Source organism: Capsicum annuum, unplaced genomic scaffold (assembly GCF_002878395.1).
Source record: "Capsicum annuum cultivar UCD-10X-F1 unplaced genomic scaffold, UCD10Xv1.1 ctg4380, whole genome shotgun sequence".
NCBI lineage: Eukaryota > Viridiplantae > Streptophyta > Magnoliopsida > Solanales > Solanaceae > Capsicum > Capsicum annuum.
In genome coordinates this window covers 54,328-80,684 of record NW_025851300.1, presented here as the reverse complement: position 1 = coordinate 80,684, position 26,357 = coordinate 54,328, and the positions used below count along the sequence as shown (strand labels likewise).

At 32.9% G+C, this 26,357-nt stretch overlaps 1 protein-coding gene across 1 annotated transcript; it reads left to right on the top strand.

Moving 5' to 3' along the window:
• LOC107877208 (protein RGF1 INDUCIBLE TRANSCRIPTION FACTOR 1) lies at positions 1 to 24,436 on the top strand. Its single transcript, XM_016723908.2, has 4 exons — positions 1 to 161; positions 3,703 to 3,975; positions 23,919 to 24,071; positions 24,164 to 24,436. Exons 1-4 carry the CDS (start codon positions 51 to 53, stop codon positions 24,263 to 24,265), a joined length of 639 nt encoding a protein of 212 aa, XP_016579394.1. The 5' UTR covers positions 1 to 50; the 3' UTR covers positions 24,266 to 24,436.
• The last annotated feature ends 1,921 nt before the right edge of the window (positions 24,437 to 26,357 follow it).

Below are 26,357 nucleotides of genomic sequence, written 5' to 3'. Positions count from 1 at the left end.
TACACTTTAAGGGAACAATACTGGCAATAAGATTCTACTAGTAGTTTTCTATGGCTACTTCAAATAGCATTTTTAGAAAATTGGAAAAAGAAGAAGCAGAAGAAAAACAAAAGGAAAAAATGTGTAGCTCTAAATCATCACCTTCTGAAATAATTGAGCAGGTACATATATATATATATATATACACACATGACATTACCAATTAACATCTTTTTAGTTTTAATATTCAACAAGATATAGGTATCTTATAATTGAAATTTTGATTTCATTCAAAATTGATTGTTTATTTCTAAGTTTTTGTGTGTGTTTTAATTCTTAGCTTTTTGCTTATGCATTTCCATGCCAAAAGCAACCTGAAAGTTATCTTTTTTTTATTTGATTGTTGAGGAAATTTCATGTGACTAACTGTGTGAAAGCCTCTTAAATAATTTGTGTATTAAAGGTAATGATTTTTCAAAAAATTGAAACTGGTCCTATTGTGTGAAATAATGTTGTGATTAATTATTGCATAATTAATTTAATAAAATATATCAAAACTTATAATTACATATGTAATCCATATTTGTAATTTCTAAAAATTGATAATCTATAACGAATTTTTTATACTTAAATTTTCTGAGAGGACCACTGTTTTTATATTATTTTAGGTTTATTTCAATAGCATGATTTTTAACAATTTAGAGTTTCTAACAATTAGAGGGTGTCCGACACACAAAGAAGTATAACCAAGTTATTTAATTGTTAAATCTTTCAATCAATAAATTTACTTTTTATGTTTCAGCGAGTACTAGTGAGTTTAAAAAATAATCAAATCTTCTCTTGATAACTCTTTCATGTTAGTTATATGTTATTACAATAAAATAATTTTTCTTAATAAACTTATACTACTAGATAAGAGTTTTTTACTATCTTTTATTAATAATAAAAACAAAAAGTCCTCAATAAAATAAGTACAAGAAAGAAGGACTTGACCTTTCGTTACTTATTCTAGTGAGGACACAAACATTCACTAATTATATTAATGTGTGAAAACAATAAGAACAAGAGAGCAATACTCATTCTGAGTAGGAGTTAAAATCTATGTTTAAAAGAGGGGGTCTATTAGCAGAGCTAAGAATTTTATTATTATATAAAGCTCATATTACTATATGCGCTAATATTACAAATGAAATTTTTAAATATTACAGTCTATAAAATCCAAGAAGAAAATTGAGTTATCAACCACAAACTTCCTAAATTTTTACAAATATATGGACTAAAAAACATAGATGATACAATTTTTTTTTGAAATGTTATACAATGATGAGATTGGATTTTAAAACATAGATGAAACAATTTTCTTGAAATTACTCACTGATGATCTCATCCCGTTACTTTTGGCAGAAAAAGAATATCAATTTCTGAGAAAGTATTAATGCATTGAAAGGATAGAATATTTCATTTTCTTGAAATATTTGTGTGTGTGTGGGGGGGGGGGGGGGGTCGCCTTGTTCTTTAATGACTTGTTTGTATAGTAAAATCAGAAGTGTAACATTTCTATAATTTTAATTGTGTTCTACTTTGACGTCATGTGCACATTTTCCTCTAACAGAATCAAAAAATATGTATTGCAACACTTTTAATGGTTTTGTATTCTAGTTGTTCATTCTTCTTTTTTCATGTTAAGAAAGGGAAAATTTTGGTCACGACATACAATGAAATGACCATTCTATCCTGAATCATCCCATAAAATCTTGTTTTTCAGTGTTTTGTTGAGTTCTAATTTCATTCAAGTCAGTTAATCGACTTGATATGAGCTTCTCTCTCTTAATTTTCCCTATGAATGGAGCCACTAATTATATACGCCAGGCACACTCCTAATCACGTCAAGCCAACTTTTATATACTACAAAACCAATTCCTAAGTATGTTAAAGACTATTTTTTGCTTCAAACCCGCTTTTCAGCCTATAAAGACATCAACATTTTCTTAACTAACCAATGTAAAGCTATAAAGTGAAACAAAATTCTAATTCATATGTGAACTCTAAAATCATATATTACATGTATGGTGATTTTGATATGTAAGAGAATACATGTTTTATGTCGATTATGTGAGGGTACTAAGAGATCTATTATGGTCAAGAGTATTCCTATATCTTATTATTTTGGGCTGAAAGAATTCACTACAAATAAAGAAGTTTAAAATATTATTTTCTGATATCTCAATCGGCTAATTTATTATATGTATTTCTATTTAGGGGGTGAGGTGTAAAAAATGACTTGATGAATCATTCACATCCCCTGATATCAAATTGAAGCCAAGAAAACTTATTTGAGTCTGATAGTCATTCATTTATAGAATATTTTCATATGTTTGACTCAATAAAAAGAATCAAGATCACACATCACAAAATGTTTTATGATCCTAGAAATTTGATATATTCCATTTATAATAATTAAAGGTTTTAGACAATGTAATCAAATAATTCAATCAATCGCCTCTTTCAGAATTTATGAGTTCGCTAACCCTACCTTGACACAACTTTCCCCTCGTTCAGTTATTCTTAAACATGATAAAAGAGTTTGATGGGATGGATGAAAAATTCGTCCTATTTGATCAAATGTCTCATCTTCAAGCCCTCTAAAAGATGAAAGCCTTAGTAGAAAAAACTTTTCTAGTTAACTTTATGCTCCCCAAATTTGAATTAGTTAAGCCAGTGAATTCGAAATGTATTATATCTCAAAAAAAGAAAAATAAAAAGTGATAAATAAGCAAATAGTAGTTTTTATGATTTCTTTATGTGAGATTAAGTAATGAGTTTTAAATAAATTCCATGAAATGTAAGACACACAAACAACATATCAAGGAGAAAATGGAACATACAAGGTAAAAATTGGACCAAAAAATATATATGATCTGGTTCATGTTTTTTGTTCATTTCTAATTATTGAGATGGATATTGTCATTAACTCGGGATTTTATAAAATGTTTTTCTTTTATGTTCCACTAAAATTTTTCCTGTCATTCAATATTTATTCTATGAAAATCTCATAGAAGGATAAAGTAAGTCTGAATATACATTTTGATTATATAGAAAATGTATGTAGATGTTCTTAGAACTTAGCCAAGTACTAAAAGAGAAGTGAAGTCTTAGTTTCTCCTTAAAATTGAACTCAAAACTAGCTAAGTTCAATCATTAATACAAAAGCAATAAAGTCTTAAACAATTGATAGGATTTGGTTCATTCCTAAAAAATTCTAAAAAAAATGTTAAAACTTTAAAGTTCATTAATCTTTATCGAACAATTCCTGAATAAGACACTTAAGAGATAATATCTTGATGCGTAGTTTGTTATCTTGGTATTACTTTTTTGTAAGGATATTTGATAACAATATCACGAGTTTAGTATTATGAATAGTGAGAAAACTTTTGAAGGGATAATTAGCTTGACGAGTATTTCTTTTCTTTGTACATTCTTTTTTCTATATGTATATTTGATGACTATCTTGCTTATTTGATTACAATATTACTTAGCTTGATAAGTATTTTCTTTTCTCCGTACCTCTTGTTCTATATGTATATTTTATTACTGTATCATTTATTTGATGACAATATCACTTCAGGTGAGTTTATTATTCTAATAGTGAGAAAGACTTTTTTTGATTTAATCAGATCAAGCAAGAATCTCAGTATCTATTAATATAATGAATATATTTTGTAGGTGAAACTAATTGCAGAGCCTATGAAGAATATACCACCATGGCTAGGTCCCTTTTTGAAAAAGACATTTTTTGGGTCATGTATGGTGCATGCTGAACTCCAAAAGAATGATCTAAACAAGTATTGCATCACATGTGATTTAGATTTATGCAGGTATTGTATCTCTACAAACAAACACAATGACCATGAGCTACTGAAGATTTATCGACATGTTTACAAAGATGTTGTTCCTCTTGAAGAGATGGAGAATCATGTTGACTGCGCTAAAATTCAGGTAAATTTAATTTGGAATAGACAATTACAACTAAAAACTAAAAGAGTTTATACTGATATTGTATATAGGTGATCTGGACATTAATTAATTTGAATAATTTTACTGTGGAATATTAGATATAGTTATGATTGAGAGAGAATAAAGAATAATGGGATATTTGTTGGAAAATAATAATTCCACTCAAGAATTATATTTACGTTAAACAATAAGAAAAAGTGAGTAATAATGATATCTAGGGTCTGTTCAATATGGAGGAAAATACTTTTTTATTTTTTCATATTTAGTTGGATAGAAATATTAAAAAAATTAGTTTTTAAGAAAACAAGCTTTTGAGAAATAAAAAGCTTCTTTAATGTAAGTAGAAAAAATAAGTGACATTGTCTCCTCTCCACTCTCACAACCACCCATTTCACCACCCACTCTACCTCCCCCTCCCCCACAACTAGTACCCAACCCCAACCCCTTATCAACCATCCCTACTCCACTCTCACCACCCCTACCCCTACTTTTTTTCTCGCTCCTACCACAACACCCATTACACTATCTCACTCCATACTCATAGTTTTGTCTTGGATATATATATATTAATGTTTTTAGGATAACATTTTTAACTTACATATTGAACACAAGAAAGTAAGTAAGAAACCACTTGATTTTTGAAAAATATTTTCTTTCCTACAGAGAGCACCTCAAGTTTTTAATGGAATAAAATATTATTTTGAATGGAGTAATATAATATTGTTTGTTACAACTTGATAGTGTCAAAAGACTACTACACCTTACAAAAAATATCACTTTTTATTTCACAAAACTCATTACAATATTACTCCTACTCTATTTCTTGCAGACTATAAGTGATTTGTGGATTACACTCTCTCTACCCTCTATTTCTCTCCTTATCGTGGTGTGTTTGAATTTAAAAAACAAAGCTTTTATTTATGGGAGGAATGATTGCCACAACACTTGAAAATTGTAAATGAAAATAAGTTATGGACTTTTGCGCTTGTTGCCAATTATTTTCTTTTTATTTAATTTCTTTTAGTGATCCCTCAAATCTCTCTCTTAATTTAAAATTTTCTTTTTCATTTCAAGTTTTGATCTTAATCTCTAAAAATATTTAACTATAAAGGCATTGCAAAGAAATGCATAAATTGATTGTGAGATTTCATATACTTGAAATTTACCTCTTTAAAAAGGCATTCTATGATGAAGTGTCGTCTTATGTCTATATGCTTGCTTCGATCATGGTACATTAAATACTGAGCAAGTTCTTTTGCAGATTTTTTATCGACACATATCATTGTACCATTAATTTGTAGTAGATTGAGATCTTTTATCAATCCTCCCAACCAAATAGCATGACATGTACATGATATTGTTGCCAGTTATTCAATTTCACAAGTTGATAAAGTAATTGTTTCTTTGAACTCTAAGAAATAAATCTATCACCCAATAAAAATACAATACCAAATATGTTTTTCTATCATCAATATCTCCCACATAATCACTATCAAAAACTCAGAAAGTTAAAGTCATTAAAAGAACAATAGAACAACCCAAGGTCTATAGTAACTTTTAGGAAATGAAGAATTCATCTATGACCTCTAAGTAAGTTAAGGTAGGAGATTCCATTTGACAAAAAATTAGATATAGGTAGCTTTTAGTCCATAATGGAGAAATAGCTCGGTGGACCCTTGTACTTGGGACGATTTGTAAAGTGGATACTTCTACTTATACATTTGTCATATGAATCCCTCAACTCAAAAAAAATAGAATATTTTAAGCCCTTTGACCATTGACCAAGCCTATGTGGCATCAAAATGACTGAGTAGGACGAAACGCATGCAGGCACACGCCTGAGGTGTAAATGAGGGTTATTTTTTTGTTTAATTTTATATTAAAATAATTAAATTTTTTTTTAAAAAAGTCTCCCCCCCCCCCCCCCCCCCTTCCCCCCCCCACCTCCCCCCCCCTACACCAGCCTCATTCTCCCCACCTTCTTTCCCTGTCCCCCACCCCCAGCCCCTCTCCTCTACCCCCGCACCATACCTTTTACCTATTCCTCCACCCTATCCCCCACCCACCCCACCAGTTCCCCCTACTTCAATGTCACATCCTTCCTTGTTCCCCACCCATAATCTTCAAAATCCACAACAATCCTTCAAACCCTATAACCCTCAAATTCCACCAAACTCAAGTTTCAAATAACAACAACATAACTTCCACAACTCAAAAACAACAAGTAGAAAATGACAATGGAATCCTTGTTGAACATGTAGAACGATGAAGATGGGGAGGAATCAATCGCCTTTACACGCCAAGACCCAACTATTCTTTCTCTCTCTTCTTCTTCTTCTTCTTCATATTTCAGATTCTTCTGCCCTTATCAACCTTTCTGTAACTTCTACTCCACAAATGTCAGTTCTTATACCCCTAATAATCATAATAATGAGAGTAACACTAAGAAGACAAACTTAAGCAATTGCGATAAAACCATTTATGCAGATATTGATGATATTCAGAATTTACCATCTTTAATTGGAACTTTCCCTTTCTTATGGAATATCAAAGGAAGGAACAATAAGATGAAGAATAACTTGAAGAAAGAATAGGCGGAGGGAGAAATTAGTCATTTTCAATCATACTAATTACTACCTAACTAGAAATTTGCAAATTGCAGTGGGAGAATATAATTTTAGAAATCAAAGAAAAAAAAACTGAAGAGGTGAGAGTATGATTTTAGCTAATTGCAGCGGGATGTTCAAAATGGAGGTAAGATGATAGAAGGGGAAATGGGTGGGGCGGGGGAAGGGGGAGGAGGGGAAGGGGGATGGGCAGGTTTTTTTTCTTAAAATAAAATATTTTCTATCTTTAATTAAAAAATAACGTGGAATCTACGTGGAAGCTGATGTGGCAGCAAGTGTGTTACACACATGGGAAAAGGGTTCAAAATATTTATTTTTATTGAGTTCAAGGGTCCATATTGCAAATGTATAAGTAGAAGTATCCACTTTACAAATCGGCCAAAGTACAAGGGTCCACCGAGTTACTTTGCCGTCCATAATTACAAGGCATGGCTAAAGTTTACATAATTACAAAATATAGATATACCTTAAATTCCTCCCTTTCTCTCTCTCTTTGTCACCTCTCTCCTCCTTTTCTCTCCCATCTCTTCCTCTTTCCTCCATTCTCATCCCTCTATCTCGCTCCCCTACTCTTTCTCATTCTTTTATTCTTTATAATTTCAAGAATCGTATATTGTATATACAATGTGCAAAATGTATATGTACACACTCAATATACATTCTGCAAATGTATATATATACAAATATATAGTTATTTAATATACACTATGATAATATACAAACATTCAGATATACAATTGAAAAAGGAGAAATTAGATGTACATATACAATTAACAACTTATACATATATGACTTATATAGTTGACATATACAATTGACATAAATGACATATACACATACGACTTATACAATTTACTTATACATATATGACTTATACAATTATATCGTATATGTAATTAATATACAACTTATACATATATTAATATATAACTAACACATAATATACAATTGATAACAATTTAGTTGTATTAAGAAAATAACGATTGAATTAAAAAAATAATTTGTATATTTGTATATATACTATGCGAAATGTATATGTACATACTCAGTATATATTCTGCAATATATATATATATACATATAGTTATTTAATATATACTATGATAATATACAAACATTCAGATATACAATTGAAAAAGAGAAATTGGATGAACATATACAATTAACAACTTATACATATATGACATATATAATTGACATATACAATTGACATGTATGACTTATACATATACTACTTATACAATTACATCATATATACAATTAATATATAACTTATACATATACACATATATAATTGACACAGAATATATAATTGATAACAATTTAGTTGAATTAAGAAAATCTTCTATGAAAAAATATAGCAGATGTATAGGGAAAAACACAAAATATCAGAAAATTTGGAAGAAGAAACAGAAAGAAAAATATTCTTTGATATATGTTAGAATTAACTTTGAGATCTGTTGAATTAGGAGGAATACATACTGCCGCTTAAACGTCCAATAAAAGAATGACCTATTATCGCTAAGCACTCCAATCAGCTAAAAGATAAAACAAAAAATTAATTTTGAGAGAGAAAGTCTTACTTGCATTTGATATATACATTAACCATACCATGTAATTATTAAAAATTATTAACTATGAATTATAATTTTTTAAAACATTAACCATACCCTGTAATTATTAAATTATTTTATCTATAATGTGTAATTTTTCCATTACATAAAGCAACTTCCTACTACAACTGTAAATAATATATCTGATCTCGTATAGGTCAAGTTCCTTAAACTTTCCACGATATTTTTTCATAAAGTAAAGTCTACCCTTTCTCCACCATCAAAGTTTGATAATTTTGTGTCACTCTTCATTGGAGTGTTCACTGAGTTTCAATCTAGCAGGTTGAACTTACTTAAATCATTTATGTATAAATTTCTTGAGAGAAGAAGATGCCTTCTTTTAGTTACTTCATTTCTAGGTTCAAGTGATATGATATAAACCTTATATCTATTATCTCAAACTCAAGGAATATAAATTTCTTGAAGGCATCAAACGAACTTAGATTATTATCTGTTAGTTAAAATCATCAACATAAAGACAATTAGTGAAAATATTTTTATTGATATGAGCTTTAATGTAAAATATATATATTTATAGAGATAATGAATAAATTCATTGTCTTGAAAAGACTTGTCAATGCAACTATTTTATTTCTATGGAGGTTGCTTTGATTCATGTAAAGTTTTCTTCAGCTTTAGAAATTTATCTTCATAATTTTTTACTATAAATCCCAATAATTTCTCAACAAATACTTCCACTTCAAGATACCTATTCAAGAATGCTGACTTGATACGTAGTTGATGAATTTTTTAAATTATTTATGCCCCTAAAGGGACCATCAAACATATCATCTCTATGACAGTAATATGTGCATGAACCTTTTCATAGTCAGTGTCATTTATTTGTTTGTAGCCTTTAGCTATGATTCTTGCCTTGTATTGCTTACCTCTCCATGATTATATTCTTTTATTGTATACTAGTTTGAATTCAATTATCTGATGACTTCTGGGAAGAGCTGTTAATTCTCAAGTGTTGTTCTTCTCTATTTTCATATTTGATCCTTGATAATGCTCAAACTACACTCTTGAATGGGTATAAGCGATCGTTGTCAATATAAAACCCAACTAGGTTGGGGTCGAATCCCATAGAGAATAGGGTGTGAACTCAAGTTGTTTATGAAATAATTCACTGGTAGTTTACTATTTCCTGAAATAGGGGTTTAAATTTCTCAGACAATTGTTAGTTACTTTGAGATTAATATTTGTAATCAATATTTTATGAAATAACCGGGATTATGTTAACTAGGGTTTATGGTATATGACAGATGCTACAAATAACTCAAGGTTCTCACGGTGGTTAGGATGACAAGCTATCTCTATCGATAGTATGCTCTAATGTCCCTAGAACTATTCAAGAATCTAATTTCCTAATCCTCTCGGACTTTGGGAATCGCAACTCACTGCCCAGATTTTACATCAGATTAATCAACCTTGTTACAACGCTGATTATTAAATGAATCCTTTCTGAGTCCCTGTCGATAATTCACTTCCTCCTGTTTATGATTTCTTTCTCATGCAAACCAAAGTAGGTACGCCTATTTTTTGCAACCAACAGACATAAGTTAGAATATCAAAATTACCAAGAAATCCTAACACCTATTAAACCTTGAGTAATTAATCAACACCTTATCATGACCTAACCCTAGATTCCATAACCCAGGTTAAGAGTGTTTATCTACTCATGATGTAGGAAATAAGAACACAAGTTGAATTCATAATTAAAAGGATTAACTTACAATAATAAAGAAAATCAAAGTTTTTTTTTTAATTGAATCACAAGGCAAACCACCAAAATATTTGTGTTCGAGAGAGAGAGAGAAGAAAAAGTCGTATGTTGTAGGATATGTCAATTAATTGATGGATAATAGAAAAAACCTAAAATAAGGCTTTAAATAGTTAACCCTAAATAAGGAAATAAAATTAAAGTTTTAGATTTTCTTCGAAATAGATGATGGCTATTGTGATGGCCTATCATGATTTTGATGGCCTATCATGAACGTCATCAGCTTCTCTGCAAATTCAGCTTTTTCTGCCTAAGGTTAACGATGAAGTGACGGATTATCAGGATCCTGATAACGTGTCATGAATGTCGTTAGCTTCTCCATTTTGGTAATTTCTGCCTAAGGTTGACAATGATTCTGATGGCTTGTCACACTTTTGACGTCTTATCAGTATATGTCGTCACAGCATTCACTTAATGCCAACTCCCTGGTTACGTTTGACGGCAACTGTGATAGTCTATCACAGGGATGATGCCTTTTCACAAATGTCGTCAGCCACGCCTTTCTTCAGATTTCTTCAGATGTCGACTTTTTTGCCTCCATTCTTGTTGGTTCTCTATCCCGTTAACTTAATCTATAAAATTAACATAAACACATCAAAAAATGACAAAAGTTGCTTAAGGACTCACAATTATTCTAGGTTAAAGGCCTCAAATGTGTTCACAATTGCGTACACATCAACACCCTCAACTTAAAATAATTGCCTGTCCTCAAGCAACTTAATCCAACTAAGGGAACACATAGCACATTCAACAGCCAATTTTTCATTTAAGCTCGACAAAAAGTTATCCTTTCAATGCCAAACAAACTAATACCAACTGCGCATATTATTGAAAACAATACTGTAATACAAAGGAATCAAGCGGCAACATTAATCTTAGCCAAAATAACCATTCACATATCAATGTCACACTATTTAAATAAGTAAGTAGCTAGCAATGATACCAGTGTGCCCTCACAATAAAGAAATTTCCCTCCTCTCATATAAGGAATCCAACAATGCAAATATGGGGTTCATCACAAGACTCTCACGCTCAAAAGGAAGTTCCAGTTAGTGTATGCCAAGTACCATAGGCTTGTCCTTATTTTCATTACCAAAATCCTCAGATAGGTCAGCTAGAATCACTATAGGACTTCTTTTAGGATTGTAGAATGGTTTGGGGCTGGTATGATATTCAAGGTCCTTAGATACTGTCCTTATTTTCATGTTGGGTGCTGCCTTTTTTTTGAATATCCACCCTTTTTCACACTCATTTTACACCACGCACCCCTATGATAGCCATCCTCAACTTAGGCTATTTGCCTAGATCAAGGTGCTCAGTATCTAAGGAAGGCCAGGGATAAATAGGTTCATTATGGTATACATGGGAAGGTGATAGGTGTCATACGAAAGAAAGGGTCAATTTAGTCTCTAAACAGGGATCAAGGGGTGTCATGTATACAGGAAAGGATATTTTAGGCTAAAAATGGGTTAATCAATGAAGACCTATGATCCTTTCCTAACTCCTATCCTCAGACCATGGCAAGACCAACCAGGCAAGTTCTGGCTTTAGCATATAGAGGAAAATAAGTAATAGCTCACATGCACCTAGTACACAAGTATATCACAAGCCACCACTTATCTAGTTCATGAATTTTTTTTTGTAGTAATGATCATTAGCCAGCCATAACTAATGCCAGAACAAGATTCTCAATGGTCATAAGTAAATGTAATCCACACAGTTTATCTAACAAGACATTCGAAGAGTGTTTAAAAGTCGAGCAAGGACATTTCACTGCCTTTTTGTGCTTGTAGTTCTCATAGTTGCCCAAAGCTAAGTTTCAACTGTAGACTACCCTCCATCCTCAACTTAGAATTAAAGGAAAGTTAAACTAAGAGTTAGAATATACCTGGACTGGGTTGGTCTCTGGGATCATGGGTTGCCTCCCATGCAGCGCTTGATTTAACGTTGTAGCATGACTCAGGTATCTCGATTACCTCAGACTTCATCGAGAAAGATAATGGTAATGCTTTTCACTGATTTTTTTGGGCAAATGTAAAGCTTCACCCATTGCCCATTTACCTTAAATGTGCTTCCATTTTCATTTTCAAGTTCCATTACCCCCGACGTATGGACTTGACTAAACTTAAAAAGACCTGACCACTTAGATTTCAACTTCTCTGGGAACAATTTGAGTCTGAAATTAAACAGAAGCACCAAATCCCCCAGTTTGAATTCTCATTTCTCTATTCTCCAATCATGGTACTTTTTTATCTTTTCTTTGTACAGATCTGCTCGTTCATATGCCCCGAGACAGAATTCATCCATCTCATTTAGTTCCCCTAGTCTCATCTCTGCTGCTTTCTTCCAATTCAAATTCAACCTTTTGAGCGCCCATAAAGCCTTGTGTTCCAGTTCTATTGGCAGGTGGCAAGCTTTTCCATAGACCAGCTGAAATGGTGACATGCCAATGGGTGTCTTGAAAGTAGTTCGGTCTACCCACAAGGCATCATCAAGCTTTCGAGACAAGTCTTTTCGGCTAGCATTCACTGTTTTGGCTAGGATAGCTTTAACTTCACAATTCGACACCTCCACTTGCCCACTAGTTTATGGGTGGTACGGAGTAGCCACTCTGTGTTGTTTCACTCCATATTTTGCCAAAGCTACTCCAAATAATTTATTGCAAAAGTGAGATCCTCCATCGTTTATGATAGTACGTGGTACTCTAAAGTGAGAGAAGATGTTCTTTTTGAGAAAAGCAACAACCCTCTTTCCTTCGTTGTCATCCAAATCCACAGCCTCGACCCACTTAGAGACATAGTCAACAGCAACCAGAATATACTTTATCCCATACGAGCTTACAAATGGACCCATGAAGTCAATACCCCAGATATTAAATAATTCTACTTCAAGCATCTTAGTCAAGGGCATCTCATGTCTTTTCGAGAATGACCCTTGCCTCTGACATTGGTCATAATTTTGTACAAACTCATAGGCATCGTTAAACAATATTGGCCAATAATAGGCACTCTACAACACCTTCTTGGCCGTTCAGTCACCCGCATGGTGACCCCCAACTGGGAAAGCATGACATGCTTTAAGTATGCACAATACGTTTACTTCCAGCACGCATCTCCGTATGATATTGTCTTCACATCGCCAAAAAAGATAAGGCTCATCCCAGAAGTAGTGTGTTACATCATGCAAGAATTTCTTCCTTTGGTGGAAAGAAAGATTTTCTGGTATGACCTCACTCACGATGTAGTTTGCATAATCCACGTACCAGGGCAATGTTTTCACAGAAGTTGCTAGGATTTCCTCATCAAGAAATGCGTCAGTTATGTTTGTTTCATCACTAGCTTTCTATTCACCTTCCATTCTAGACAGATAATCAACAACCTGGTTTTTGTAACCTTTTCTATCTTTGACCCCGAAATCAAATTCTTGCAGCAGCAACACCCATCTAATAAGCCTTGGTTTTGCATTCTTCTTAGTTATCAAATATCTCAAGGCATCATGGTCATTGTGGACCACCACTTTGGTCCCAAGCAGATAAGCTTTGAATTTCTCGAAAGCATACACCACAACCAGTAGTTCCTGTTCAGTTACTGTGTAATTCTTTTGAGCTTCATTCAGTGCTTTGCTGGCGTAATATATCAGATAAAAAAACTTATCCCTCTTTTGTCCCAATACAGCTCCTAGGGCAACACCACTTCCATCACACATTATTTCAAATAGTTTATCCTAGTCAGGTGCGATAATAATAGGGGCCTCAATCAGCTTCCTTTTAAGGAACTCAAATGCCTTCAAGTTCTCATCATCGAAGAAAAATTTCACTTCCATATCCAAAAGTTTGCAAAGTAGATTTACAACTTTTGAGAAATCTTTTATGAACCTCCGATAAAAGCCTACATAACCAAGAAAACTACGCACTCCCTTCACAAAAATGGGAGGCGGTAATTTCTCGATAACTTCCACATTTACTCGATCAACTTCAATCCCTTTTTTGAAAATTTTGTGTCCAAGAACGATACTCTCCTTTACCATGAAATGACATTTTTCCTAGTTAAGCACTAGGTTAAATTCAACACATCTTTGCAAGGCTACATTCAGATTCTCCAGACACATTTCAAATGAATAACCCACCATAGAGAAATTATCCATAAACACCTCTATGGTGTCTTCTACCATGTCAGAGAAGATAGACATCATGCACCGTTGAAAAGTGGCGGGTGTATTGCATAGCCCAAATGATATCCTTTTAAATGCAAAGGTGCCATATGGGCATGTGAATATCATCTTCTCATAATCTTCAGGAGTAATGCAGATTTGGTTATATCCAGAATAACCATCCAAGAAGCAATACCACCCCCACCGGCTAATCGATCAAGAATTTGGTCCATAAAAGGCATTGGGAAGTGGTCTCCACCCAGTTACTAGCCTAAGTGGAATGAACTCATTCTTTTCATTAGTAACCACCATCATACCTCCTTTTTTAGGCACGCATTGAACTGGACTCACCCACTTGCTATCAAAAATAGGGTAAACCACTCTCGTATCTAACCACTTAATAATCTCTTTCTTAACCACCTCTTAGATTGGTGGGTTAAGACAGCGCTGATGCTCTATGGTTGGAATAAAATCTTTCTCAAGTTGAATTTTATGTGTGTAGATGCTAAGGGAATATCCATAATATCTGTGATGGTCTATTCGATTACTCTTTTGTGCTTCTGAAGTCCTGAAATAAGTGCCTTTACCTGTTGTACTTTCAAATCAGCTGCAACAATAACAGGTAGCGTGTTTCCTTTACCCAGAAACACATATCGTAAGTGCTAGAAAGCTCCTTCAACTCCAACACTGGGGGTTCTTCAATAGATGGCTTGGCTGGTGGTATTGGTCGATTAACAAGGTCAAGGTCCAGCTTTTTAGGAGCATAAGGGTATGAACCCATGCCAGTCAAGGCACAAACTGTCTCTTCATACTCTTCCATACCTTCACTATCATAGTTCATCATGACCACGGCCAAAGGTTCAATAATAAGTTGTTCAGTTCTGGGCATATCCTGTTCGTCCTCAAAATACACATCAACTACTGAGAACACACTCATTTCCTAATGTTGTTTCATTTATTTGCCTACATCAAATTGTACCGCTTCATCGTTTACCCTGAGTAAGAGTTCATTTACTCTCAAATCGATCAACATACTTCCGGTTACGAGAAAAGGTTGACCCGAGATTGTGGGCAGCTTGAAGTCCACCTCGCAGTCCAGAATGACAAAGTTTGCAGGGAATATGAAATTTGAAACCTTTACCAACACATCATACAAAATGCCAATAGGACGCTTTACTGACCTGTTCGCCATCACCAGTCTCATGTTGGTGGGTGTGGGATTCCCTTGACCCAACTTTTTATAAATAGTCAATGGCATCAAATTAACGCTTGCTCCCATATCACACAGCGCTTCAGTGAACCCTATAGTTCTAATTGTGCAAGGAATAGTGATTGCACCTAGATTCGGCTTCTTTTGTATTAAGGTCCTTATAGAAATAGCACTGCAAAGGTGGAGGTCTTCCTCCAATTCACAAGTCACTGCTCATTTCTTGGTAACAAGGTCCTTCATGAATTTTACATATCCTTGCATTTGCTCAAGTGCCTCAATCAAAGGCACATTTATTGCCAATTGCTTGAGTATTGCCATGAACTTGCTGAATTTGGCACCATCGACATTCTTCCTCAATCATTGAGGAAAGGAAGTTGGTAGTCTTGGGATGGTTTTCAACACCACTTCCTCTTCTTTCTCCTTCACCTTCTCTAATATATCAATAGAGCTATCCAGCTTCTCAGACTCTACTGGGTTGTTTTCTTCTGGTTCATCCACAACTACCTCACTATTTATAGACTTGCCCACAGAAGGGCCAGACATGCTTCATTAGTCTACTGACTCTAAACCGTTTTACTAGGTAGGTTTCCACTTATTCCCTGGTTCAGTGTTACAAAAAGTTAGTTCATCTGTTGCTCCAACTGATTGATAGAAGTTGAGTGTGAACTAACTAACTGATTCAGAGTAGAAAATTCACTTTTTCAAAGTAAGTACCCCTGAGTTGATAGCCTCAACTCCGTTCAATAGTTTTTCCATCATACCCTCCATAGATATCTTCCCCGAGCTAGTTACAGCAGCCTCCTAGTTTTCAGGAAAAGTATATAGCCCACTCCTGTCATTACTGCTTCTCCAGTTTCTCTACTCCCTATCTCTGTATCTAGGCTTGTCATAAAAGTTCCGACCTTGGTTCCCTTGGCTATTGCCTCAAAAAATCCCCTGATTATTAACATAATTAGCCTCTTCTTCAAGCTCCACATCAACACGGTCCTGAGAAATCACATCCTTTACTTTCTTTATTTTTCTCAATAGTAAGTGCTTGGTGAGCAGGTCCACCTGAGTCTTTGGGTGGGCCATATCTTGATCCATCTCCTTATTTCTCCTGTGTTGTTCAGCATTTATTCCTACAGGAATAGTAGAGCTTGTCACCATAGAATCCTTGGTGTACCAAGCCCGACTCTGTTTGGCCATTCTATTCAGCATATCTGCAGTATCTTGAAAGGAGAGATCAACAAAAGAACCACCAGCGGCATTGTCTACAATTTGATTTGTCACAGAGTTGAAAGCTCTATAAAAAGTCTCCTTCAAGTGGAAGTCCGTCATGTTGTGGTTTGGACATTGTGCAAGATTTTTCTTAAATCTCTCCCAGGTTTTATGCAATGCTTCAGTTGGGAGTTATTTAAAGTTACTGATTTCTTCCCTCAGCTGTACCCTTCTGAAGGGTGGAAAGTACCATTCTAGGAACACCTCTTTTAACTGTCTCTAGTTGGTTATAGAATCGATATCTAGCTCATTTAACTATGTTATTACCTCCCTAGAAAGAGACAACGGGAACAGCCTCAACCGGATAGCGTTATGGATCACCCCTGGGTTATCAAAAGATGTGCAAATGGTGACAAAATTTACCAGATGAAGGTTGGGGTCATCCCCAGGAAGTCCTCCAAACAACCCCTTCAGATTAAGGAGTTAGATTATCATGCTTGTAATATTGAACTCTGCTCCAGGTGCCAACGGTGGAAGAATGATTGCACCCATTGCACCTGCTCCATCCATATTGTCATCATTAAACTCATACTGCAGCGGCTGTTCTGCCATCCTACTTATGTGCTGGAGTTTCGGATTGAGTGGTGCTTGGTGTCACCGATAAATATCCTACAATTGAACAAAAACAACAACCGAATGTAAATTTAGAAAACTTAACTAATAGCAAATTAACGCACACAAACTTTCATTTTACAACCGTATTCCCCAGCAACGACGCCATTTTTGATAACGCTCAAACTACACTCTTGAATAGGTGTAAGCGATCGTTGTCAATATAAAACCCAACTAGGTTGGGGTCGAATTCCTCAGGGAATAGGATGTGAACTCAAATTGTTTATGAAATAATTATCTGGTCGTTTACTGTTTCCTGAAATAGGGATTTAAATTTCTCAGACAATTGTTAGTCACTTTGAGATTAATGTTTGTAATCAATATTTTATGAAAAATCGGGATTATGTTCACTAGGGTTTATGGTATATGACAGATGCTACAAATAGCTAAAGGTTCTCACGGTGGTTAGGATAACAAGCTATCTCTATCGATAGTATGCTCGAATATCTTTCTACCTATTCAAGCATCTAATTTCCTAATCCTCCCGGACTTAGGGAATCGCAACTCGCTGCCCAAATTTTACCTCAGGTTAATCAAACTTGGTACAATGCTGATTATTAAATGAAGCTTTACCGAGTCCCTGTCAATAATTCACTTCCTACTATTTATGATTTCTTTCTCAAGTAAATCAAAGAAGGTACACCTATTTTTTGCAACCAATAGACATAAGTTAGAATATCAGAATTACCAAGAAATCCTAACACCTATTAAACCTTGAGTAATTAATCAACACCTTATCATGACCTACCCCTAGATTCTATAACCCAGGTTAAGAGTGTTTATCTACTCATGATGCAGGAAATACGTACACAAGTTAAATTCATAATTGAAAGGATTAACTTACAATAATGAAGGAAATCAAAAGTGTTCTTTCAATTGAATCACAAGGCAAACCACCAAAATATTTGTCTTCGAGAGAGAGAGAGAAGAAAAAGTCATACGTTGTAGGATATGTCAATTAATTGATGGATAATAGAAAAACCCTAAAACAAGGCTTTAAATAGTTAAACCTAAATAAGGAAATAAAATTAAACTTTTAGATTTTCTTCAGAATAGATGACGACGATTGTGATGGCCTATCATGATTTTGACTGCCTGTCATGGACGTCATCACCTTCTCTGCAAATTCAGCTTTTGCTGCCTAGGGTTGACGACGACAGTGATGGCTTATCAGGATCTTGATGGCATGTCTTGAATGTCGTCAGCTCCTCCTCCATTTCAGTAATTTTTGCCTATGGTTGAGGATGATTCTGATGGCTTGTCACACTTTTGACGTCTTATCAGCATATGTCGTCACAACATTCACTTCATTCAAACTCCCTAGTTACATGTGACGGCAACTGTAATAGCCTATCATGGGAATGATGCATTGTCACAGATGTTGTCAGCCATACCTTTCTTCAGATTCCTTCAGATGTCGACTTCTTTTCCTCCATTCTTGTTGGTTCTCTATCCCTTTAGCATAATCTGTAAAATTAACATAAACACATAAAAAAACGACAAAATTTGCTTAAGGCCTCACAATTATTCTAAGTTAAAGGCCTCAAATGTGTTCGCAATTTTGCACACATCAATCCTCCATGACTTGTCTCCGTCTTTTATCAGTAACAGCTTCATCGCTATCAATAAAGAGATAATAAAGAATCAAAATTTATATCATGACCCAAAATTTAGGTTCATGATGGCACTTATTGCGACCCTACCTTGATAAGTAAGCCCAAATTTCAAGAGTTAAGAATTCTAAAATCACAATAAAATAAAACATGAAGAGACTTCTATAATAAAGTCAGGCCCTTAAACACAGGTAAAAAGAAAAGTGTAAAAGAAATACATTAAGCCAATTTCATAATCTATTATCATAAGTAGAAAGCATCTAATAGTACAACTGAGTCTGAAATATACCATTTGCCTCCATAATAACTAAAGACATAAATAAAAATTGGATGAGGTCTGAAAATGACTCTGGACGCCTAGAGTATGCAGTACCTCGAGTCACCAACTATCTCACACATGAACTCAGCCACCCCGTGTAGTGTTCGTACTAGAATCTGCACCTAAAGGATAAAATAGAAATGAGTACGATCCACTTTTACTCAATAGGTATCATAGATCAACTAAGAAGAGTAGAAAATAAGATAAAAAAAATTATACTATGAGCAGATCACCTGCAAGTAAAAAAATCTCAAATGGTAGCTCACACCATCTCCACTAACAGTTTTATTATATATTAAAAAAGAAATCAAAACAGATATACATGAAGAATTTACTAAAACTAAACACAAATCAAGAACTCGTGAAAGTTGTGTATGAAAATAAAATGCAACGTAATGTAGATGTGATGAATGGTGAAAGTCGCCGCATTACTTTTGGTATATAACCATCGAGCTTCCAGATCTTAAGAAGGATCCATGGGAGTTCGTAATCTATATACTATATCTAATATCTCAATATCAACTCACCTTGGCTTATGTTCATGGAGAGAGTTTTCATAAAAGTGTCATTTTCTTTCAAAAAAAAAATGTTTCTCAAACGTACTAATATCTCATGTATGTTTATGTATTGGATGAGGATTTAATGTTCACAATCAACTCAATATGATGATATCCAATCCATCCAACATATATATGTGTGTGCATATATATATATATATATATATATATATATAAGTGAGCCCAGAAGTTAGATTAGTATGTCCATAATTCATGATCATCAACTCTAGTTAGGCATTATCAGGAAAAAAATGCATTTAAGCCCCCTCACAGACATCATATCGAGAATAAAAGCATTCAAATGCACAAATAACACATTCAAATGTAAATATAAGTCCAATGATGTCAAATAAAGCGCCCACACAGGAAACACATAATATTAGATGTCACGAGTCAATAACAACAAAGTATAAGTCCCCACATGGGCAGATAACAATAACAATAATCTCAAAATGTAAACTCCATAGTCAGTTTTCTTAACCCATAGCATGTTTTACTAAGCCATAACCTACCTCGAAATGATAAAATTTCAATCTAAGATACTTCAACATGAAGTATTTCCATTGCAAACAAATTCAGAATTAATACAACCTTTAAATATTATATTTATGCATAGAAATATATTGCTCATATTTGGGATGGATTCAAAACGGGTCTGAAAATTGAGTTTGAAAATAAAAAGAGTAAAATTAGAATTTTGTTTTAAAAACATATTCTCTAAGGTTATAGGATTCTGCAATGAAAAAACTATGTGAAAATGAATTTTAAACGAGGTTCAAATTGAAGAAAAATCCTTTTAAAACTTTATTGGTAAATATTTCAAATTCTCATTTTAAAATTATGATTTAAAGTTCTTTTTGATGATATAATTGATAGAAAGTAATAATAAGGTTTGGAGCTTACCCATGTTCAAGTGGTGAAGAAATTCTCAAGAATAGCCCAAATCTGAAGCTCAGAGATTCAAAAATGAAGGAAAAATGTGAAAATAAATCATACATAATGTTCAATGAACAATATCTCACGATCGCAGATCCCACCTTGCGATTGCGACTGTCAAAGTTTGACGGGCAATTAAATTGGTCATCACGATTGCATAATTGGGTCTTGCAATCGAGATAAGTCAACTCGACTTATTCCACCAATTAACCCATTATGATCGCGGTACCTCCATCATGTGATCATGATGTATTCCATCATCGAGGCCCACAATTACGATACATGTCCATATGATCTTGAAGGAGGACTTGATGCACCAGAAAATACTGCACCAACAGATTTTTCAAGTGGAGGAACGTCTCCGAATGGTTCCTTAAAATTCGTTTGATACCAAAAAAAATAAATTATATGTGCTACTAGGCTAATTTTGATGTTCCAAAATCAATGAAGATGTCGAATTTTTTAAAAAATATTACTTTCACAAAATTAACCTCTGAGATCTCTTTTTACTATTTTTCAAACAAAGGATCAAACTGAGATATAAAGGTCTCAAAATCAAACAAACCTTGCTACTAATTCAAAATCAATATTTCAGATCTGTTAGTGTATTTCAAATTTCCACCGACACTCAAAATAATGAATTTTGATTGAAGTAAACTATATGACTTCTCAAACCTCTAAAAATCACAAATATGCACAAATCATTTCTAATCACATTAAAAATCATATAAATTATTTTTAAATCTCAAAATCAATATGTAGCAACTAGGAAAAGGGATAAAATGATCAATACACATAAATAAAAAATTCACAATTTCAAATCACTATAATTATTACTTTTATATATTATCATAGAACTCGTGGATGTTCACCCTCTTCCATTGGGCTTTCACTTGAATTTTCTTGAGAAGTGGGAGATGCAACATTTGTTGTAGAAGGAGGTGGGGTCACAGCTTGTGCAAGTGTCATGATATTTTATTCTTCTTCAACTTCAAAGTATGAAAGAAAATCATATATTCTTTCTTAACTTGAGCCTTCCAATTCTATGTTGCTTTTTCGTCAAATTCAACATCACCACTTTATTATTGCTTGCATTGTATAACTTGTAGTCTTTTAAACTTATATCGTAGACAATAAATACATTCTTGCCGCTTTGATCATCAAGTTCCTCTCTCCCTTGATGTAACACATGAACATAGGTTGTTCTCAAAGATTCTCAAGTGTTTAACACTTGACTTTTTCTCCCTTCATGCTTTTTGAAGGGTTTGATTTCTAATATTTTTATCAGAGATCTATTACTCAAAAAAACTATACAATAAACATCTTTGACCAAAAATATTTTTAGAGAACATTTAGCTTTCAACATACAACTAGTCATATTAAGAATTGTTCTATTTTTTTTTTTTGAAACACCATTTTATTGGGCAAAGTACGGATCGTTAAAGGGTGACGAATTTCATAAGATTGACAAAAGTAATTGAATTTTTTTGAAGTTATTTTACCTCCTCTACCATTCCTTAAAATCTTTATTTCACAGTCTTCTCTTTTTCTATAAATGCATTAAAAATTTTAAATGCAACAATAGCTTCTCATTTTTGCTTCAAAAATACATCAAAGTCTTTCTATGAAAATCATCTATAAAGAGTAAGAAGTATTTACTTTTATCAAAATAAGGTGAATTGATTAACACACACGCATCACTAGGAATAGGATAGAGTGACTTGGTTTCTCTTGACATGGTCTCTTGAGAAAAGCTCCTCCTTGCATGTTTTTTAAGAAGTCAAGCTTCACTCTATTAATTAAGATGGTTGATTGAAGAAATTTCATGTAGCATATTTTTTCTGTCATTAATATGAGTGCTTAAATCACATGGTCAAATATGACGATTCATCTTGCATATTAACCTTCAAATAATTTGCGTCAGTGGTCTTAATATTCAAAGAAAACAACCTATTCTACGTTATATGTACTTTAACAATTAAATTGCCATTTGAATTTCTAGGCCAAATATGCATATTTTTTTTCCTAAAAATATCATGGCCTTTATCAAGAAGTTACCTAACCCCAAACTATTATTTTTTAAATTTTGACACATGGCAAACATGGTTAATCAATTTGTGGAACCATTGTTATAGGAGATTAGGAACATACTTGTCCTTACATTTAAAATTTTTGAGGTATCTCAAAAAATACACATTACCTCTTATCATTTTTTAATCTCTACAAACTTTTATTTGTATCGATAGATATAATTGCTTGCTCCATTATCAAAATACCTCAATCTATAATATCCTTATCTTTTTCTTTGACTGTCGTTAATAATGTTGACTGATCTCCTTCTTCTTTGTTGTCATCAAGGTTGGAACTTAATTTTGTATCTTGTTAATGAAACTTGTTATAACCACTTCTTGTGAAAATTTACTGTGACAACTTGTTGCCAGCTATTTTCTTTTCATTTTTATTTTCTTTATTAATTTCATAAATTTGTCCCCCGCCCTCCTTTTTTACATGATAAAGAGTACTGATCTAAATTAGACTTCTCTTCAAAAATTTTGGCACATATATTCCACCTTTATATGTTTTAAGCTTGACATATTTTACTCTTTTGATTTAATTAAACTTTGATAATTTGAACTTCTTAATTTGTTAACACTAGTTTTTATTGAATGTATGATTAGAATTTCATATTGATTGTTGAAAAGGAAAAATAATATATGAACTCTAATAGTGGGTCGAAGTGCATAAATATTCGATCATGAAATCACTATTTAAGTTATATTGTGTGTAAAAAAATTATAAGTCCACCCACTTGTCTGAAGTTGAGCTTGAACGAAATGGCTGAAGTTTAGTCCTTTGTCAGAACTTAAGCTATATATGGATGATTGTGTCATTTTACCTGAAGTTCGTACACATATGACTGAAATTTAGTTGTTTTTATTTGGACTTTAGAAAAAATTGTCTTAACTTCAATCATATCTAACTTCATACATTTTCGTTTGATGTTAAGCTTGAAAAAACTTAACTTCAAATATTGTATGTCTGAAGTTGTTCTCTAATAGATAGATGTGCACAATGGTTTAGACCGGATGCACCAAGATTGATTATTTCACACATGTATGCATAGCCTTATAACAAAGACTAGTTAGTAGTAGCAACAATTTATAATTTTTTGTTGTTTTTGTACATAATTGGTATCTATATGACATCGATGTTAGTTATAAGAGAGATCTTATTTCTTATGTGCAGCCATACAAATGCAATAAGAAATGGGTAATCGCGTTGAATCCACTGCCACATTGTGGTTCAGGCTCTCTAATTGCTGGAGATCCAACTTGTTACACTTGCAAAAGGAGATTGAATGACCCTGGCCAATTCCGTTTCTGCTGCATTGCCTGCCAGGTACATATTATTAATCTTTTACACTGTCAATGAATATAAATATTTTTACATATAATTTGCGTACATAATATATGTTATAATGGATTTTGTAGGTGGAAGTTGTATGCAGGAAGAATGAGATTAGTCTTGGTACAATTGAGATGAAGCACAAGCGCAAGAGGAAGGGAATTCCTCACAGAGCTCCTTTTAAATAAACATGCTTTGGTTTGATCAATTTGAAGTACTTGCTTGAAGCATTTTCAACTGTGAATTTATGCTGCTACTAGCAAAACATGTGTTTTGAAGTACTTGCTTGAAGCATTTTCAACTGCGAATTTTAGTGCTACTAGCAAAACGTATGCAATTTGAACTAATTTTATTTTGAAGACTTGAAACCTAATTCTCTTACATGCATGTCATTATGGTTAAATTATAGATGTTATTTGACCTGGAGGTCACGGGTTCTACACGTGGAAAGAGCCTTTTCTAGAAATGAAAGATAAGAATGTGTACAATAAATCCTTGTGGTTCAACCCTTCCATAGATTCGGTGCATACTGAGAGCTTTAGTACACTGACTGTACTTTTTAGGTCACCGTGGTTAAAAATATATATGGATGAATGATCACACGTTTAATGCGCCTTACAACCAGCTTTCATTTGTTACTTTTTTACAGTCTTGACTTGCCATATTAGTCTGACTTACTTTTTCTTAAGATGACAAATTTTCTTCTTGTGTATGCTGCATGTGTATATCGAGTGAAGTCTTACACATATAACTATTTTGACAAATTTATTAAATTAAATTATACGCATATAAAAAAAGCATATGTGTATTGTTATAATGTTCATAAGAAGTTATCTGCAAGTAAGCTATCCATATTCCATTATATCATTTTATGTGTTAACTTGTTTGTCTTTTATCGTTAACTTATTAGTAGTTGGTATTATTGAGATTTCTTTAGTTTCATATTTTCATGATGTCACGCATGCATTTGTTCATGAGCTAGTACAATAATATTTTTATGTGTTAAGAGGGTATACATACGATTCTTCTAGTTTGAGTATATACATAAAATCTGTCTGAAGACAGGATTTATTTATACTATGTTTATAATTCAACAGATTGAGATAATAATATAGTTGTATTGTTTCTCTAATTAGTGAGGAGCGCATATGTATATATTAGACCTCCATTATAAAATTGTACAATTAACAGTATTCGATCATCATGTATATTCTTATGACAAAATTAAATATAAAAAAATACCTACAATCTGTTCTAGAATATCTAAGAAATCTCAAGGATTAGAATATATATTTTGTATTTGTGAATTTATACATTGTTTAGTATGGTGTATGTTTTTCGCTATTAAGAAACACTCCATTTTCTGAGGGATAAATTACAGCTAACAGAAGTCCATTGATATCGGGAAATTATGAACATGCAGGGAGCAAGGTTATTGTCTGTCTGAAATTATGATCTAGGAAAAAAACTGACCGCATTCCTTGATTAACTCAGGGAGGGTCATCCAGAGAATAAAATCCAAACCTTTTTACGCTTTTTTCTGATATTCCATGAAAAGAAAAAGGCAATATATATATATATATATATATATATAGATATAGATATATATAGATATATATAGATATATATAGATATTTAAACACACACACTACTGAATATAGCCTGTGTAGCACGGATCCAATAATGTGATTTGTGAACATTGATATTATTAATATTTCTTTATCAAAATAACAATTAGAATAAATACAAAGAAAATATGCATAATCTTTTTTTTTTTATGTATAAATATATACATAGTTTATTATGTTTAAACAAATTTCTAAATCTCGATTATCTAAGAATATAATAAATATTGTGAAAAAATATTTTCGACTTTATAGCTGATATGAGTGTAATAACATTTTTAAAAAATTAGAACAACTTAATCTGTGAGCCATGAAGATCATTGACAGATAGATAACATCTGAGACATAGCTAACATAGTAAAATAAATATCAACAATACAACAAATATAATATAGCTTTTTGATATTTGAATAGTAACCAATCATGCAGCTTAATAATTAGAAATTTAGAGTATTAGAAGAAATAATATTTTTTTCTTAATTTATTAAAGTGAACTCGTTTGGACATGACAGTAAAAAATATAGTCACTTTATTTGGTTCTTTTGAAGTTGAAAATAGAGATGGAGTTGTGTTTTGTCATAGTATTTTTGAAATGTGGTATTTTTAAAGTTACAAAATTTAAAAAGTGAAAATAAGTTTTTTCAAAAAAATAGAG